General features: G+C 34.2%; 1 protein-coding gene across 1 annotated transcript in view; it reads left to right on the top strand.

Moving 5' to 3' along the window:
* The window catches only part of LOC149781694 (uncharacterized), a 65,809-nt gene that overhangs the window by 1,885 nt on the left and 43,994 nt on the right, over positions 1-19,930 (top strand). The window contains exons 2-3 of the mRNA XM_089935003.1: positions 7,232-7,762; positions 13,465-13,634. Coding sequence (XP_089791129.1) covers positions 7,232-7,762; positions 13,465-13,634 — 701 coding nt within the window. The remainder of the gene's footprint in view (positions 1-7,231; positions 7,763-13,464; positions 13,635-19,930) is intronic.

Below are 19,930 nucleotides of genomic sequence, written 5' to 3'. Positions count from 1 at the left end.
ATGTCATTTGATTTCATTATTGAAGAAATAACATTTCATTGAACCTCGAGTGCCCTAAGAGACCCCACAAGATAATGCATAGGTCACATGACTGGTCAGTAAACGTGTCCATATTGATGGTCAGTTTATGTTTGTAGATACTGAAGAAGTTTTTATAGTTTTTCTATTAATTCAGGGTGACCACACATGCTTCATGAATCCTGTAAAATACAGCTGGACTTGGATTAGCACTGTTCCCTTTATTTTACTCGAAGTATACAGAGGTTCCTTCTTACAGCAAAGTTTCAGTGCACTTGTCAGTGCTTCTGCCTTAATGCTATGCACAACAAATAAAAAACATACTCCCATTGCACATGAATTTCTTCCAAGAATCAATCCCTGACTGTGCAGAGTTATGGATGAATATAAAGGTTTTCCTTCTTGTGTGAAACACTGTATCAAGTGTTGATATAGTTCATGACACTGAGACTGGGCATGTTATTGGAGCTGATGTTATTTTGCTGATGAACAGTAATTTTAATTAGCAGGGCTAGTTTCATCTTGTTCATTGCAACTATATCTAGTGTTGATATGGTTCATGGCATCAAGATTGAGCATGCTATTGAGCCTGTATCATGGGGATGTGAATTGGCAGGGCTAGTTTTGCCCTCTTTGTTTCAACTACTTCACGAGAGTCATGTGACAAAAACACAGTTGCTTACAGACCAGATAACTAAACTGGTGAGCTGCAAATGACCAGTTGTGATAGCAACAAGCTGATCTTCTAGAAACAAGCACTGGCAATCAAGATTAACATTTTCTCAAAACAGCAACCTCATTACACCTGGTACTTTATCCACTTTGATATGTAAAATGCTGACATTACATACAAATATATTTGTATTTGCAAGGTCATCAGTCCATTTGGCATATATGCTCTGCTGATTTTTCAGAAAATATTCAGCAGAAATAGATGCATAAAACAAACATATACACTCACCTATCCCTGCTTTTAAAATACTTTGGAGTTCTTTTTATAAGAATAATGACAAAATGTGTGGGAATATTTGACCAATGAATTATGTCTTTTTTTAAAGGTCACCCACGACATCATGAACCATAACATTTTCCAGCATGTGGCTACATAAAAAATGTAAACAATGAAAACTGTATGACATTTATTGTGTTAAAAAACACATGTAAATTTATTTTATGAAAAAGCAGATATTTATACCAAGGAATCATTATATAATTGTAACATTAGTACATTTGTTTATTTTTATGTGTAATATACCTCCAGATATGTGGCTGTGAGAATTACTGAGATATTATCAAAGTTAGACCATCTACTCTAGGTAAGATTATCATCCAGAGACATTAGTATACAAATTAAAATTTTCGTATTTAGTATAGGTGAATAAAAGGTTAAAATTCAGCCATTTTGCAGAATTTGGAAGAGCAGAAACCCAATTTATGTCATTTTCTTTGGGAACATCAACATGAATATTATCATAACAAAGAAAAGAAAATCAATCTTCCACATTTCTCAATTTTAAAAACATAATCATGAAGATTTATTGAGTATCCAACTCTGCCAGTTCCTTCTCTCTCTGATTACAAATTTTAACATATCTCTTTTTCAGGAACTGTGTTATATTGCTCAAAATAATGTTCAGAATTCTTTTTTTATTTTATTTTTTATTTTCACAATATCAGCATTGACCAAAATATCATAATTTTAATTAAGATTTAAGTAAGTTAATTTTAAAATTGCAATTTAGTAGTGTTTGATATCAATTCAATGTACATATGTACAAAACATTAGTAAATATGCACCATTTGTTTTAACAGCAACATATAATTTCAAACTGTGTATGACTCAAACATATGGTAATTCTTGAAAAAATGTTTCTAAAAAAAACCCGTAGAAAGGCTTCAAAACTACCTGGAACTTGGACAAAGTCAGTTTGTTTCTAAAGTTGCATGTTCACAAAACATTTCTCTATAACCATATGTAGGAAATATGCCAATTTCAGCTTGAAATGATACAAGGTCAAAAATTTGCAAACATTGACCTGAAACACCAGTATTAAAAATAGTGGATGGTGTAAGCGTAGGAATACTACCCATGAATTTATTTCAAACAATATCATAAAGATGCATTCATGTTTGAAAAATCATCTCAGTGTTGCTTTCTAAGTGATGTCACTTCAAAGCCAAATTTTGGCTGTATCATGTCAAATATCCCAAATTGACCATATTGATATGGGATCCACCTAGCCTTAACAATGATGATGACACTCACTCGAGCACCATTAGGGGATGAATTAGATTATGTCTTTTTGTGGAAAGCATCACAAATGAACCTGATGGATGACGCTCAACATATCTTGTGGTAGAGTTGCCACAGTTCTATCAGCTCTGGGATTGTACAGGGCATGCTGTTTCTGACAATTTGCCTACTTTTGTTAATTTGCTATGTGCTGTACATGTGGTGAAAGAAAAGTAAAATTTAACAGTGCCAAAAGTAAATCTGGAAATTTGGTTAAATCGTTGTTACCTTAATAGGTTTCCTGACAGCCACATGCAGAAAAGGTCAGGGGAGCATGATCAATACCATCATTCTCTTCACATCCATCTTTATGGACCTTTTTCTCACAAATAATGAGAATGGCAGGCCTTAAGGAGTGTCCTAGTGTGGTACCTTGACAAGTGACATATTTTTGCCTTTTCACCTGCTGTTTATGTACAAGCTTTATATTTATTTATGTAGCAAGTAAGACTGGAATGGGGGGGTAAGTGAGTTTGGTTCAGGATCTTGGCAATCAGGGCCTTTGAAATATTGGAATGGTGTAGAGCAATGGATATTTGGCTTAGTGTTTGTCTTCTGCCAAGCACAGCTAACATGGTTCTATCAGAAAAATTAAACCATGATTTTCAACGCAGGATGAGGCCTGAAAATTTCCTGAAAATTAAACATAATATGGTAAATGTGATATTGACCATTGTTTCCTCAGTCGTCAGCTGCAAGCTTCACTTGTTAATGCCTTTGCTGTATCTTGGAACATTTTCACTCTACCATATATTCATCCCTTTGTCAGTGCAATACTTAGAATTTTACAGAAATTGGAGGTGAGGGGAGGAGAGGTGGTGATGGTAGCACCAATCTTTTGTACTCGGCCATGGATCCCCAGACTATTGTCTTTTGTATCAGATTAGTCATCCAAGAGTCTGTTTCTTCCATGAGACCTCACCATTGAAGGCATTCATTGAAAAATTCCACTTGGAAGTGTTTAAGTTATCAGGAAGGCTACAGAGAACTTAACACAGTCATTTTCTGATATTTTATGCTGCACTTGGAGACAATTACCACTGTAACAATATTGGACATATCTCCACTGATTGTTCTGCTTCTAATATCAAAATAAAATCTATCCATTTTGCTGATTTGTACATTTTGTTTTGGGATCCTTAAATGTACTGTTTCATAATAGATACAGATACAGTGCTGTGAACACAGTCATATCTGCTATTAGCAAATTTCTTGTTTTGTGAAATGGTTCAAATTACTTGCAACATCCATTGATTGAATGTTTTAGGAGATGAGTGTTTAACAAGAGACCTAATTTACCAAGAATGTAGTCACAATGGGATGTTGATATTGTGCTGAAATACTTACAATTGATTTCACAGGTTTGTAAATTTTCTCTGAATCATACACAGTGGTTATGCTTCTGGCATTTCTTTCATACCAAAGAGGGCAAACCCCTAGTTTCTAAGATCTTAGGAATTTAGATGTAAATAAAAACAGAGTTATCTTTATAATATGTGATTTTAAGCAATCATGTGTAGGTCATCATTTTGGGTGAAACTTGCATAGCAGCTTATGTGCAGTCACTCTTGTAGATATTTTGATAGGACAAACAGCATTAAGGATAATGAAACCAAACTATTTGTTAGTTTGCAGGCCTCTTTACAGGCACTGAACTGGGAAACTATTTCAAGATGGCTAAAATCCACCTTGTAAGCTGCTGCCATCAATACTGATATTTTACACTACAATATATAGTACAAGAATGGCAGTCACTAGTGCTACTGTTTCAAACAAGGTACCTGTGGCTACAACAATAAAAACAGCTGGATAGGGCATGGGTTAATCTTCTTGAAATATTCTCAAAAATCTATCATATCAAACTTGACATTCAGTGCCAACCTGTTTTGAATCAGAGCTAACCTTTTGTTATTGATATCATGTTCATGTTCATTTGCATAATAAATTCTGATGATTTATGATGAACAGTTATTTGCCTTTGAACTACTATACTTCTATCACAAGATAACAATCTAAACATCCCATGGGGTCCCTTAGGGTACACGAGGTTCAGTGAAATTAGAAAATTAAATGATACTAAACAAGTTGATGTTTGATAATTTCACTGAACCTATAGTACCATTAGGGATCACATGCCCACCCACACTCCCTGTCTCTCATCTTGTATCCTGTGACTTCTCTAAAGTCACATGGCCTATGTGTCATCTTTTGTTATCCCTAAGGGTACCACAGGTTTAGTGAAATTATCATCAAACTTCAACATTGTAAGTATCATTTAATTTTCCAAGTAAAACTTTATACAAATATTGAAACTTTTCTTATTTTACGTCATTACATTTTTTTTAAACAAAATGTATATTCCCCAATTAGTGCCCCAGGGGGCATTTCATTTTCCAAATGAGGGCATTTATTAGAGCAAAAAATGATAACACATTTTCACTCAGCAAGCTGGTTGAAGTAAGACTTGTAATTCTTTGAACTTGCTATATCCAGCTATTGTGTCCTGTTTAACACTACATCTGTGCCTGTGACTTTAGTGATTTATGCATTGATATATACATTGTAACAGTGATCAACTCTGCAGCATTTTGTTGTAATCATGGATCTGAAGCAGAGTGGTATTGCAAATCAATGGTCTTACACAACATCATTTAAAATTTCTGTTCTTAAATAAGGTGAGGGAGGACATTAATTGGGGAATATATCGAAGTTATTGTATGAAACAGCAACCTCAGATATAGGTTACAGTTGAAAATCAATTATTGTCTCCAAAGATGAAGTCTTCTCATTGCATGTTTACAGCTGAAAATAGTGAGCTAAATGATACATGTACACCATTCCCTTGATAACTCACGTTGTGATAACTCGCAAACCCGCTTATAATGTGGAGTTAGGTGTGGATCCCATTTTTTGAAACTAGAAATTACAAAAATAAATTGACTCATATTTGTTGAACTTGAAGAAAATCATGATCACAGTTGATAACTGAAATTTTGATATATCGCTTGTTTTATTGTTTTATTGTTGAAAATGGTAGATAGGACCTGTAAATTTCAATGAACATTTTTTAAAAAGAAGACATAAATATTTTTAACATTTTCTTTCCAAGCAACATTCCTAGTATACTGTAGATAGTGATATTCAATGAAATTTTGATCAATGAAAATGTCACTTACAGTTACTGGAGGCAGTACTTTAATAAATAAAAACCAATTAAATACATTTTCTTATCAAGAGACATTTCTGTTTTGGTTCTACCATTTAGTTAGGTTTAAAAGTGTAATGATCATCAATGGAATGTGCCCACTTGTATTAAAATGTAAAATGTATCAATCTACAGTTATCTCCATGAGCGTGTCTCTGAGAACCTAGTTAAGTGCCAACCGCGTTTCAATATCTGACATGCAGGAATGTTTATTGCATTGTTGCACAGAATTAAAGCTGAGCTCCTTTGTATTATCAGTTAATTGTGTCTTTTGTATCAAATAAAGCATGTGAAATTTAAAAAAAGTTATAAGGCATGCAAATTTTACATTCGTAAGATCTAGCAGTCACAGTCACATGTCGGGTGAACTGATTTCAATTGATCAATCTAACAATGTTATAAATATTATTGTGTACCTAATATATAAATAGACTACCTTAAATTAAGCAACTCAGCCATAAATGTGATCAAAGATAGCAAGAAACCAAGTGAAATAAAACTTCATTAAATAAAGAGCCCTGTTTCACAGATACAGATCATTGTAGAGAGGTGAGTTTCGGAAAAATCCTGAATTGTCACTTAGAGACACGAACTCAGAAATGAGAAGAAGTTTCACTGTTACTTGAAATGAAATCACGACATCAATATTTTCCTAACTGAAAGTACAAAAATCAAGTTTCAACATAGACAATTGTTACACAAAATAAATGTTTGTTAGTTTTTGAGAAAAAAAGAATATTGTTTCGTGATGTCTAAACAAGTAGTCTGCTTCCCTGTAACAATAAGCAGGGAACCAGACTAATCAACAACAAAAAAATTCAGTGACTTAATACACATATGTTTTCGCAATGACATGAAGGTTGTTGAAACTTGTTGGAATAATGCTATAATGACCTTTCAGATGTTGGTCATCTTGAAAATAAATCCAATTTACACACTATAATGAAGAACATCATTAAAAAAATTCTTACTGACAATTATTTTCAAAGCAATTTTAAAACAAGTATTCAGTCATTAAACAGCCCAGTTTTTCTCTCTCCCTCTTTCTGCAGCTTTGTTCAGCGGGGCAGGCATAACTTGTTATTTTTTGGAGCTCCCTAGGTATATCATGCCCTCGCTTATTGTGCAGTCTATGTTTTGGCCCCGGTGTGCATGAGTTATCAAGGGGGTGGGGGTGTATTAATAATGGACCTGAATAAGTTGACAGGTTTAATTTGTTTCCAAGTGAGTTACACAAAATCTGTTTTTAACTAACCTTTCATGGATCATGTAATTTTTTATGAAGAATTGATCAGATAGCAGTATAATTTCAGCTATTTATCATCAAATTAGCATGAAAGGTGATTACATAGCTTTCTAACTTTCCACCTTGTTTGAAGATAAATTGACAAAAGTAAATGTTTGACTTTCATTAGTAATGCACTTTATATAAGTAAATGGGTGAGGGAAATGGCATGAAATCAAAGGAAGGCAAAGTGAGCTTTCCTTTTGGTCTTTTAGACACAGGGACAGACTCAGAGGATAACTGCTTCAGCATGAATCCAAGTGTATAAAAATTGCTGTTTTGTTGCCTTGAAAGTTGTTACAAGTATTCGTGGTTGGTCTTGTCTCATCTTTTTTTTTGTAGAGAGACAAAGTTAGTAAGCAATATTTCTTGTAGTATTTATCACTGTAGATGGATATAAAAATCCATTTTATTTCTAAAATTTTTTAAGATTCAGATCAGTTGTCTCGACTTCAGCGTCTTGTGAAGATCCTGACAGATCAAAAAGAGAGGCCTGTGGTCAGCAGTGAAAATGAATGGCATGGAGATGTCATCTATCAAAAAGAGACAACTTCAGAAAAATTGCTTGGCCTAATCCATTACAGTGATGATGATGACAATATACCATCCAGTTTAGAGTCTGACTATGACCAAGAAGTAGTCATCTCAGATCAACTTGAAGAATCATTTTCCATCAAGGCAGATCAGAGACATGTAACTAATAACCATGATGCAATAATGTCAATCCTTCATTTGCTTAATGAGAATGCAGACAAACTGGAGAAGAGTATGATGAAATTTGCTGCATTGTCGATGTGGGACTTTGCAGGCCAGTATGTGTTTTACTCTACTCACCAGACATTTCTCACAAGTCGTGCCATATACCTCTTGGTTTCAGATCTCAGTCAACAAATCACTGATCTTGTGAGAGATGATGAGTGCTTCTTTGATACAGAGGGAGTAAGATTGTGTCAAGTTCAAGGTAATGTTAATCCATTCCTAGAAAACTACTAACATGACTAGAAATTTCATTGTGTTAAATAAAAGATTGAACATTACATGTATCTCTGCACATTCCAATTCTAGAGAATGGTTCAGAATTTGATGTCAGAAAACAAGTTTAAGGTCTGTGAAAATGTCACTATTTTCAGAAATTATCATCAAATCAATGCTTATGCTTAGGTCATTTGCTAACAACAGTTGAAAGTATTGATATCCATTCTATTGATGATGAATTTAAAACTAAATTTTGCAAGCAGTCTGTGAGGACACTCAGTTTTATCATGTCCGCAGTGAGGGTATCATTGCCATCACAATGCTTTTGTTGTTTATCTGGAGAGTGGTTATTGTCATTCCGATGATGGACAATACATAACTATAACATCCATGTAGAGTCCTCCAAAATAAAATAAAATTCTAAAATGATTATTTTGAATGTAACATTCATGTCATATGTGTTGTATTTCAAAATTGGATAAATTTTATGCCAATCTCATCAGTTCCCAACTACATTTAATCATATAAGGAAAGTACATTTCTTGAACCAATTTATGATACAGATTGTAAAATGATAGATTCAATACAATTTATGACAGTTTTCTAAATTTTGGAAATCAGATTTGTGTCATAATGTAATATCTCTGAGTTCTATAAAATGTTGGCAGCAGCTGGAAAAATAGCTGACATTGCCTACATCAATATGACATCTATATGCTACCAATTTACAATAACCTGATGTCATATAAAACACATTTGGTTTTGTTGAATGGTAGATAAAATGGAAGTATGCCTTCATTCTTGCCTCAGTCTATATACACAACCATTTCTTTGTAGAAAATTTGCTTCATAAAATTGGAAAGTAGTATATGTAATTATCAGTTGGTGGATGAGTTCAGTTTAGACGGCATTTTGCCCTCAGTTCATGCATCACAACTTAATTTCCTGAACTTGAGATTCTTTAGCATCTGTTCATGCAGGATAACCACGTGCATTGTTATGTACTTATTATATTTCATGTTTTAACAACAGTTTTTGATGTCCTGTTAAGGGTACATTAGATGGCCACAATGTAACATATACTGTAATGTCCACAGTCCATGGAGTGATAAAGTGAAAGTGAGTTTGACATTACATTTCATATTTGAAAAAACACATAAATGGAAATGACTTGACTATAGGGAGAACAGAAACTGGATAAAATAACCCAGCTTAAATTAACTATTCGATGATGCAATGATACCAGGATGAATCCAAAATCATCAGACAGGACAGAAAACTCATTCCAAGGGTGTAACAATGGACATGAAAATGTAAAATACCCAAATTCAGAATACTTCCCATAAAACTGGAGAAGAAGGATAATAAGCAAACTTTTTCCAAATTAAATCTTTTAGGTTGGTGATGATTATTGATTTGGAGAGTCCTCTAAAGTGTTTCATACTCTGTAAGGAGAAAAATGGTGTCCTCTTAGATTTCCAACTAATTAATGATTACAGTTTTCATATATTAATCATAATGTTGAATTATTGGTTCTTTGGTGTTTTTATTATCACACAAACACAACATTAGTTTGATATTTTCAATGATATTGCAAAAATTGTAGGATAAAAATCTAACTGATGTTACATCTTTAGCTGTGGCCTCCCCAAAGACTATGAATATAACAGTGACACAAAAATTTACATTGCTCAAAATAAGATTATTAAGAAATAACTGTGAACATAAATAATTCAAAATGATTTTTCATTTGGACATTGCTCAAATGTGTTTCATTCTCTTTCATGAAACAGATGGTATCTTGTTACATATCCAATTAATGATGACAATTTTAATATAGGGTGCAACGGGATGCTTTTATTAAGACATCTGACTACATCAACCTGCTTATCATACAAATTCATATAAAATGAAGTACACCAGTGAGGTCAAAGATGTTCATATTTTTGCATAGCAATTACAAAACAAAGGATAAGAATATCATTCCCTTTCGTGCTGAGGTTCCATAAAAATTATTACATACATACATATATTGTAGTTTTAGCTTTTAATAAAAAGTCCTGATCATGCTTTTCCTTGAAGCATGTAGGAATTTAATTACCAATAGTACAGAAACCCTTAAACAAAGGAAGTTTTTCATCATAATTTTGATTCATGTAAAGGTCATGTGACTCTGTAGACCTCAGGTCATGTGACTCTGTAGACCTTTGTCTTGAAATGTTAACTTTGAAGATCTTGGATCTTTCTTGAAATGAATGAATAGCAGACATATTTCATCAGGTGGTGAAATACTTAGGTTTTCACCCACAAAATGAAATATATATCTATTATTCATATGTAGCAAGCAAATTTTCTTCTTATTTTATGCTCAAATGTATTGACTAGCAAGATGTACTGACTGTGTAACAGACTGAAGTAGCAGATTTCTTACTGGATCCCATGCAATGTCAGCAGTTTACCGTTTATATTCTGCTGTATTTTGTGATTATTCTCACAGAAAATATACACAGTAGCATCATACTCCTTCCCAATTCAAAGTAAAATAGCGCATTAAGAGAAAAAAATTTGTGCCATGTTGGATCTGAACTCAAGTTGTCATTAATGGGAGATAGCCTTATTGACCTCTCAACTATGTCAGCATCTAAGAATAACTGTGAATTTCATGCTTAAAACGGTATCCATGGCTATTGATGGCCAGTGAAAAATGATATTTTTCCACTTCAGATAAATATCAAGATTATCTTTGTCAAAAAATCCAGCAATTCATGGCCAAGCATAAAATAAAGGGAGATAATGTATATGAGCTGTGTTAATGCAATATTACATAAGCTTGCTTAATGAATGGTTGGCTCTTAGATTATGTAAGACATGTGAACGTAATTTGGCCCAAGACAACCTTTTTGTGAAAAGGTTGTACTTTTGATTTTAACATACCTCAGTACTATGCCAGCCTTGTTTATTAGGTAGTATACATTTTATGACTCACCTTAACAGAAACAGAATAATAGACAGCTGTATTGTCCAATCTAACAAAATGAAAGCATCAAGTCAGTCAAAAAATGTTGATACACTGTAGTATCGAAAAAAGGGAGATTTTGATCTTCTCAGATTTTACTACAGTCAGTTTCTCCTATTTTCATGATTTGTTATATAGTATGAAAGTGGTTTTAAAATGAGGAAAATGGATGCAATTCGAAATACAAAGTGTCACTAAAGTTAGTAGAGTTGAATTCCTACAATAGCATCTAATACTTGTGTTTTCCAAAGTGACATTGTTCTGATCAACATAACAAACATATCAAACATGAAATTCGTTGTCATTCTAAATCTCATCTGAAGTGAAAGTGGTTTTAAGAGTGGATAAGACTGAAATTTTGTAGGAGAAAGGCAAATCTTAAATACGTCAATACTTACTTGTTCTGTTCTAGAAACAACTCCATTAAATTTTTGTATCTATTACTAATTTGATATGTAATTCTAACCATTGTAACTTGAGCCTCCATAACACCCAAAATTTCATACATGATTCCCGGTAGATACTTATATATTCTTTTTTATAGAGTATATCAATACCTTTTATATATAAAAAATCACATGAATTATTTAAGAAATTATTTCCAAGAACATAACCTCAGTAATGTAACATCCATATTAGATTAAACATAGCATAAATCAATAACCAAATGTAATTTGTGTGTAAAAAATTGATATTGCAAAGGACAATAAGTTTGTGATTAAGAATAAATGATATGTCTATCTTAAATTTTTACTTTATATTTTTTTAATTTTTTAATCTTAATTGTAACTATTTTCCTGGAATGACTGAATTGATTATAATTATAGTCTAATTAACTGGTCAAACACTACTTGCAGAAAGTATTTTTATGAGATTATGGTATGGTCTTCCATCTGCAGTGTGTATTTCCTCAATTAGCATTTTGTTCTGTGGCTGCTTTTCAAAACCTTAATACCAGTTGCAACCAAATTTCACAGTAAATGTTAAGTTTGAGTCCATGTTCATGCAAAGCAAGACATAGTACTAAACACTTTTTTGTCACTGGTGGTGTCAATAAAGGTTTATAATACTTTTGTTAGAACTTCTGTTATGTTTATTTACTAAACCCCTTGAATCATTATGTATGCATGACAGTTCATGTATAACATGATTGCTATTAATTTTGAATTAAGCTCACAGTCATAGCTTGTTACAGAATGAATTCTCATAATTTATTAATGAATCATCTCAAGTATGAAGAAAATCAAAGAAATGGTTTAGAAAATGTAAGTAAATGAAAAACTTTACTTAAATCGTAACCCATTTTTTCTATAACCATGAACCTTGACCCTAAGATGAACGAGGTGAGCTAGTATGATGCAATGTGATTTGTGTTATGAATGAGTCAATAATCAACAGTCAACCATGCATACATAGGACACTGATAATGGGTCACTAATTAACAGTCAACCATGCCCTACAATTGCCTACATAGGGCACTGTTAATGGGTCACTAATCAACAGTCAACCATGCCCTACAATTGCCTACATAGGGCACTGTTAATGGGTCACTAATTAACAGTCAACCATGCCCTACAATTGCCTACATAGGGCACTGTTAATGGGTCACTAATCAACAGTTAACCATGCCCAAGTGCCTCCATAGGGCACTGTTAATGGGTCACTAATCAACATTCAACCTTGCCCTACAAGTGCCTCCATAGGGAACTCTTAATGGGTCACTAATCAACAGTCAACCATGCCCTACAAGTGCCTCCATAGGGCACTGTTAATGGGTCACTAATCAACATTCAACCATGCCCTACAATTGCCTCCATAGGGAACTCTTAATGGGTCACTAATCAACATTCAACCATGCCCTACAAGTACCTACACAGGGCACTGTTAATGAGTCACTAATCAACAGTCAACCATGCCCTACAATTGCCTCCATGGGGCACTGTTAAACAAGGTAAAAACATAGAATGTAATGTTGAGGGTACGTCTGTTGCAAATGAAGACCAATCTGACCATTACTGTTTGATATGAAAACCTTTAATTGGTGCATTCTTAGAAAAAGTACTAAAAAGAGGCAATGGATTATTTCAGTTTTTTACAATAATAATAATAATAATAATAATCATAACAATAACAATGACTTTATTTAAAGAAGCTCATTTGGTCTACTGACCAATCTTCCATGAGGCTTCTTCAATTATATATATATATATATATATATATATATATATATATATATATATATATCAGATAGACAAGCAATTTCATGCCTATGCTTTTTCATAGAATTTATTTATCTCAATACACAGAACTTGGTATGCTAGAATATGCCCATGCAACTATATCAGAAAAACTAAGGGGAATTTAAAGGTGCAGCCACACAGCTTTTTTAATTAATATGACTGGAGTGGAACAGTCTACATAATATATAGCAAATAGGGATTTTCTTGGGATTTCAGCTTTACAAGTCTAACCAAGAGCCCCAAATCAATTTATATAAACTTTTGAAAAATATGGAAACCTCCTCAATTTTTGTTTTCTTCAAAGTTTTTGGGAGGCAGAGAGTCATACAAGACAGTCACATGGGGTTACAGAGAAACACTGATATAAAATTATTTGACAGTAAAGTCTGACATATACAATGTACTTAAACATGACTTTGGTTTTTTTTCCAGATCTGGTTGAAGTTTGGCTCAACTCGATACATTGTTGTCCACAATCCTCTGTAACTGGCACTCCAGTTACACCCCATGCAGCCAGCAAAAAAGCGGCATCACCTGATATGCGCAATCCAGCAGCCCCACCTGTGATTCTTGTTGGTACACATGTGGATAAAATACCAGAGGTAGATTTAAATGTGATTTAAAATGCAATACTGTAGTTTGGTTACTTGGTCAGTATGATTTGATGCATCTGCTGTAAAAGTCAATAAGCGGCAGCAGAACTGTTATTGCCAGAGATACTCCTCTCACTTTGAATCATGTGTCACAATCAAAGTGATAGATAGGATTGCTTTGAGATTGTTTTGGGATGTTGTTGTTGTTTTGGGTTTAATGCCAAGATAGGCTATATGTGGCAGACAATATAACTGGTGGAGGAAGAACCCAGGAAAACATTGGTAATAACCACCAGCGCACATGAAGCTACTGCCAAGTTTTCTCACATACCCATGTTGGTCAAGCCTGAGACTCAAATCCACATGGACAGAGGTGAGATGGCAGTGATTGGTAAAAATAAGCACTTTAGACCACTCTTCCACCCCCGCAATTTGTGTTGGTGCACTGGAAACAAGTTCAGGTATCTAAGACATACTCCTTCTTTTATGACAGCAATCATTATGCTGTTATGTGAAGAGGCACAGTGTCAACAAAATATTTCAAAGGTATCTGATATTCAGTATTTCCATCCATGAACATCTGCACATAAACACTCTACAAGCTTCGTTTCTGATGAGATTTCATTCAGACTTAGAACATTGGAATATATCATAAAGATATTGATTCATTTTGTTGCGGTGAAACTAGCATCTGCACGGTTCCAGGGAATATGAACTCTCTAGACTCCAGAGGTTGTATTTCTGGTTAGATTCTGATCAGATTTTGTAAATGAGTTCTATTACAAGCAACAACCATGCATGGTCTTGCATCTGAATACCAAGCCCTGCATATGCAGTGCATGCTGCTATTACTTGACAGTTTTTATTAGAAAGGGATGGAAGTAACCGATGATAAAGACTTTTCAGAATCACAGATTTGGGGTAATGCACAATTCTTCCCCTTCAAAACAAAACATAAAAATTTTGTAAGATGCTTAAATTTCATTCAAGCAAGTAATTAAAAAGTAACAAAATTAATTAATGACTTATAATTTAAAGCCAAGACAAAAACAAAGAAAAAATATACACTTGAAGATGATAATAATTTTATAATATAATTATAGTCAATTTTGTAAAATACAAACAAATTCTTGGAAACATTTGAATGAAGAGTTTTATTTTTCCCAAGGAGAAAAGCTGAGTGAGAATTTTCTATTAAAGTCTTGATGCCAAAGAAATAAAACCATATGTAATTCACAAATGTATCTAAAAAGTCTATATTCAATTATTTGCAAGTGTTATGACTTTATGGTCTTAAACTAAATAACAGAAAAGAGCACCAGCAAGTTTTGTAAAATTCAACAAACAATTTATTTCCCTATAATACAAGGTGAAAATTTTAAAAGAAGTTAGTGTTGGGAATGAAATAGCAAATATTTCTAAAAGTTCTATCACAATTTCAAAAGTCTAGAGTACTCTGAATGAATTCCACTGATGTTCCAAATGAATTCCAATCTTGAAAGTGATGATGTACCAATAGCCTGGAACAGTGTTGGTGTACTAGCAGTCCTGATTTATCACAATGATATAATCCAAAATGTCTCTAAATGAATTAAAGGAAATCCCAAAAAATGATTTAGTCTGAAAGCATTATTGAGCACTTAGTAATTCCAGTGAATAATTTAAATAAATAAATCCTTTCAAATTAAAACTGAACACAACTAAAAGACTGATTCACCTTTTGTTGTTAAGATAGGAATGAGTAATTCTAATATAATCAACTCTAAATATAAAAATCTAAGACACAATTAGAAGACCAGAATGAGGGTCAAAAGTTTATTTCCTGAACATTCCAAGTTGTCAACAAGGTGAAGTCTATTTCAGTTTTAGTAAGCTACCTGACAAAAATCAGGTAGACTATGTTTTCACTGAGGGGAAATGTCCTGAGCTAAAATCCAAGTAAACTTGTTTAGGGCTGTTCCAGTAAAACATATATCACCCCCCCCCCACCCCCCCCGGGGACGGCACTTCAAAAAAACTTATGTAGGAGGTTGTGTTTCGAACTATTTTAATTCTGACAGTGGAAGGTTGGTTCGGAAAATCACTTCTGTTGTGGGTTGTGCTAACAAAATGAGAAATCGCTGGTGGGTTTGTCAGAAAGAAGAAAGAAAAAAAACCCGAATATATATTAAAAATCGCATCTACCCCCCTCCTAGCGGTCGAACGTGAATAAAACATTGGATCAGAAAATGATGCCAGTACACGTACTTTGTACGAATTCGCATACTTTTAAAGCAGTGATACGCGTTCGGCAAATTACGTCAACGCCGCGGATATAAAAAATGTTCTTTGCGCAGCATGCAATTTTTATTAAACTTTTAACTTTAACTTTAAAAGTGCATTTCGCAACGTAATTCACGCTGCCGCAGCTGTCTCACAACGCTTGATGCGACATCCAGATATCTGGATACTTCGGTTCGACATGAATGGCTGTTAAACGAAATTTGATTCGTTCAGTGGCCCTGGAACAGGCACAGGCATTTTATGGAGTTTTAGCCTTACTTTCATCGTGGAAGTTTTACAAATACGTGTTTCCAATAAGGGCCACACAGGTTTGTCTTCAGACGACATTTTTCAGTCGGCAAATACTGGCTGGTGATAGCTATGATGACAATGAATTTCATGTATATCGGTCTGTTGGACATTGGAAAAATGTCACTGGAAATACCAGTGTGTGATTTTGAGCCCAAAATTGATGTTGAGTGCGAGTCCGATGTACGTGTTGGATGGACAATATGCCGGTTATATTTATTAAATATACCCATGTCTAAACAAGCAGACTATGGGAATGTTGGACTTAAAACCCTAATACAGCATTATGGAAAAGAAAAATCTGGCATAAGAGGCAGCAAAACACTGATTCAAGGAAGTGAATCTTTGGCAGGGTTCATGTTAGTGAAAACTGGCAGTGGTCTCGGAAACACTTATAATCACGCGTATTTGGACGCCAATTTTTTTTATTTAGGCGGGCGGTAAAATTCAAATACTTGCCAGTCCTGCTTCAGTCACCTGCATAGTGGGAAAATGTGTTGATCAGTTAGCTGTGATGATATTTACAATGACATAATTTAGTGGTTGAAAGCCCCCCCCCCCCCACCATCGTCACCATTATAAGAGTACATCAAAAGAACATGCTGCTAAGCGGCGAGATCAAAGGCTTTGACTGGCAGCTGGGTGGGAAAATTTACTGATATTTACAGTGCTTGAATTTAGAGGCAGAAATACCCAGAGATGTACATGTGGTCATTTATAACAGTACATCAAATAAACAACTTTAGCTTTTGTTTTTGTGTTCATTACCGAGTGTAATGGGATAAGCAGTGCACGTGACCTCGGAATCATGACATGTTGAGACATAGACTTGAATGAGTATTTTGGGGTTCAATGGCAAACTGACGAAGATTGTGAGATTCAGGAGAGGGCTAAAGTTGCTAGAACTGATAATTTGAAAGGGACATGAGCCAAGTGTATGAAAGTGTGTGATGCCAGCTTAGTGCTTTGAATAAGACCTTCGTTGGATCGAAAAAATTCAGACTTTGATGGACAAGCAAGAGCTATGTTAGTGTTATAAATATGTCAGTATTATAAAGAATGAAGAAATTAACTCTGTGGCAACCAATAGTTACTATAATTGGCATAGTTTTCTGAGAGGGGACTGCAGCTTTTTTTATGGGACTCATATTTTTACCAAAATGGGAGCCATGGACTCTTAGTTTTAAAATCCTAACGAGATCTCTGGTTCAAAACTTTTCTTTCTGGGACAGAGATATCCAAGAGAGAATACCCATGGGGCCATACATGTGAGATGTTGAAAATTGCACAACAATAAGGAACAGTAACTTGTTCAAGCTAGTTATGCATATGCGTTTCAGACAGCAGGCAATGAAAGGAGTTCACAGCACAGAATAATATTTGTACATCGAGGAGGAGGATCATATTAAATTCAGAAACAATTAACAGATTAATGCTCATAAGGAACATCAGAGAATCCCCATACAACATAATTAAGTGTGTGTAGATCTCAAGTTGGCAGAACCATTAAGCAACAAAAGAATAAAAAGACAAACTTTTGTATCATATGCAGATGTATGACCAAATGATGTACATGCTCTCTGTGTGCAAAAATCAAATGACATTAAACATAAGAGACTGACTGATTTGTGTAAACTGAAAGCAGGATGGATCAAATTTGACCTGTTTATGTTCGGTTCTTCCATATATATAGATCATGGTGGTATTTTCTGCAGACCTTTTGGCACTTAGTTCCAAGCCATCATTTGGTATTTGTATTGCAAAATGGATAACTAAAAAGGTATATTATCTAGTACAATACATTTTTAAGCAGTATCATTAACTGATGATGAAATTGATGAAAAAATACTTGATGTCATTCTGATATATGGATTCTTTACTACACTACTAATCTGTTCATCATGATTCTTTTTTTTTTACCATCTCCTTTAGTCTTACTGGTACCAGTGCTTTTAATAAAATTTTAACTTCTATTTTCTTGCAATCTAAATATTTATAATGATGTGTTATTGTCAAAAGGTAAAATGTGCTTAGTGTTGTAAAATCTAAAACTATTAATTAGCAAGGGACTAAAGTAAAAAGTGGACAGAAATTATTGCCATATTACAGTGCTGTTAGAAACAACAGAATAGTTGTACAAGATTTATTTTGCACAGAGTTGTAGAACTAGCGCTTGTATTGTCACCACGTGTTCTACTTAAATAATTATATCATTATTTCTACCGCTCCGGTGGCCTAGTGGTTAGAGCGTCCGCCTCGGATGCAGGAGGTTGTGGGTTCAATCCCTGGCCGAGTCATACCAGACATTTAAAAAATGGTACTAACAGCTGCCTCGCTTGGCATTCAGCATTAAGAGGTTAGTTTTAGGACTGGTCGGCCTGGTGTCAGGATAATGTGACTGGGTGGGACATCATGCTACATGTCTGCGGCATGATGCCCCAGTGCTAGACATCACTATAAACTGCCACATTGCAGACATCTTAGCAATATGACTGAAAAATTGTTAAAGCTATGTTAAAAATAAAAAAATCACATCACATCACATATCATTATTTCTGTATATTCCTATCAGTATTTTCCCAGTGGTAGTAATTTTCTGATCTGATGTTCATTTCTTGTGCAATTTTTACACATCAAGAATTCTCACCGTATCATTGAAATACAATGTAATCTGCACCAAATTGAGTTGTTTGAGAAGAAATTAATTTTTTTAACCCAAAAATCACTGAAGCTACGAGTTCTTGCATTAAAGTCTCACATTAAATAACATTTGAAGTAGCCACGATAGTAGTTTAGCATGCAACTGTACCAATTTCACCTTTGGTATATCCAAATCTTGAATGTGATGGAGGAACATAGCTCCAAAATAAACACGTCAATATTAGAACCTGTTCATTGACCTTGAATCAAGTATCCAAGTCCAACTGAATTGCTAGAAATTTTTTAATTCTTTTGACATCATAATTAGCTCTCAAATATGGAGTAAGCCTATAGTAAAATGCCATCCCAACCAAGACCCCACCACAACCACATGACCATGACCAATGACCTCACAGTAATAATCGCTATACAACATGAGATGACATCTCTTCGAGAATTTTGATTTCAGTAGAGCTGTAACAGAGTGGAACAGTAAGAAAGAGTGACAGATATTTAAGTGTTAGAAAGATCTTAAACAATGGCTATTCCCACCACCACCACTTCCTCATTGGAGATCACACACACACAAAACTTAGAGTAAATCCTGAAATCCTGGCAGCATCCCTGCAGAGGAGATAACTTGACCATTCAATTTTATTGGTCTCTGGTTATCCCATGGTATTTCTGCTACTTGAACATTATCTTACAGTGTGTCCATTAAGCATGGTCGAAAAAGGCTTACAACCATTGAGTTGTTCAAGGACTCCCATTACTACAGACGTGAAAGAATGAGAACCATACTATAAATCAGTGAAGATAAAATAGAGTATATATGGGTTTAACTGTCCTGATTGGTTGATAGTGAAAGTAAGATTTTAGTAAAAACAATCTTTTGAGAGCTTGTCCTACTTGTAACTGAAAAAAGTGAGGGACATTGTTTTATTACAGTTGAACCCGGTTATGTCGCTGGCCTAGGGGTTTGCCAAAAAGCGTCGAGATAACCGATGATCGAGATAAACGAAAACCAATATGGCAGCAATATATTAACAAGTGCTTGAAATTTCTTTATGTACATGATGTGCGTTAATAAATGG

The sequence above is a fragment of the Sinohyriopsis cumingii genome, chromosome 15, assembly GCF_028554795.1.
Source record: "Sinohyriopsis cumingii isolate HCF-2022 chromosome 15, ASM2855479v2, whole genome shotgun sequence".
NCBI classification, from domain to species: Eukaryota; Metazoa; Mollusca; class Bivalvia; order Unionida; family Unionidae; genus Sinohyriopsis; species Sinohyriopsis cumingii.
This window is presented reverse-complemented; position numbering and strand designations above follow the sequence as displayed.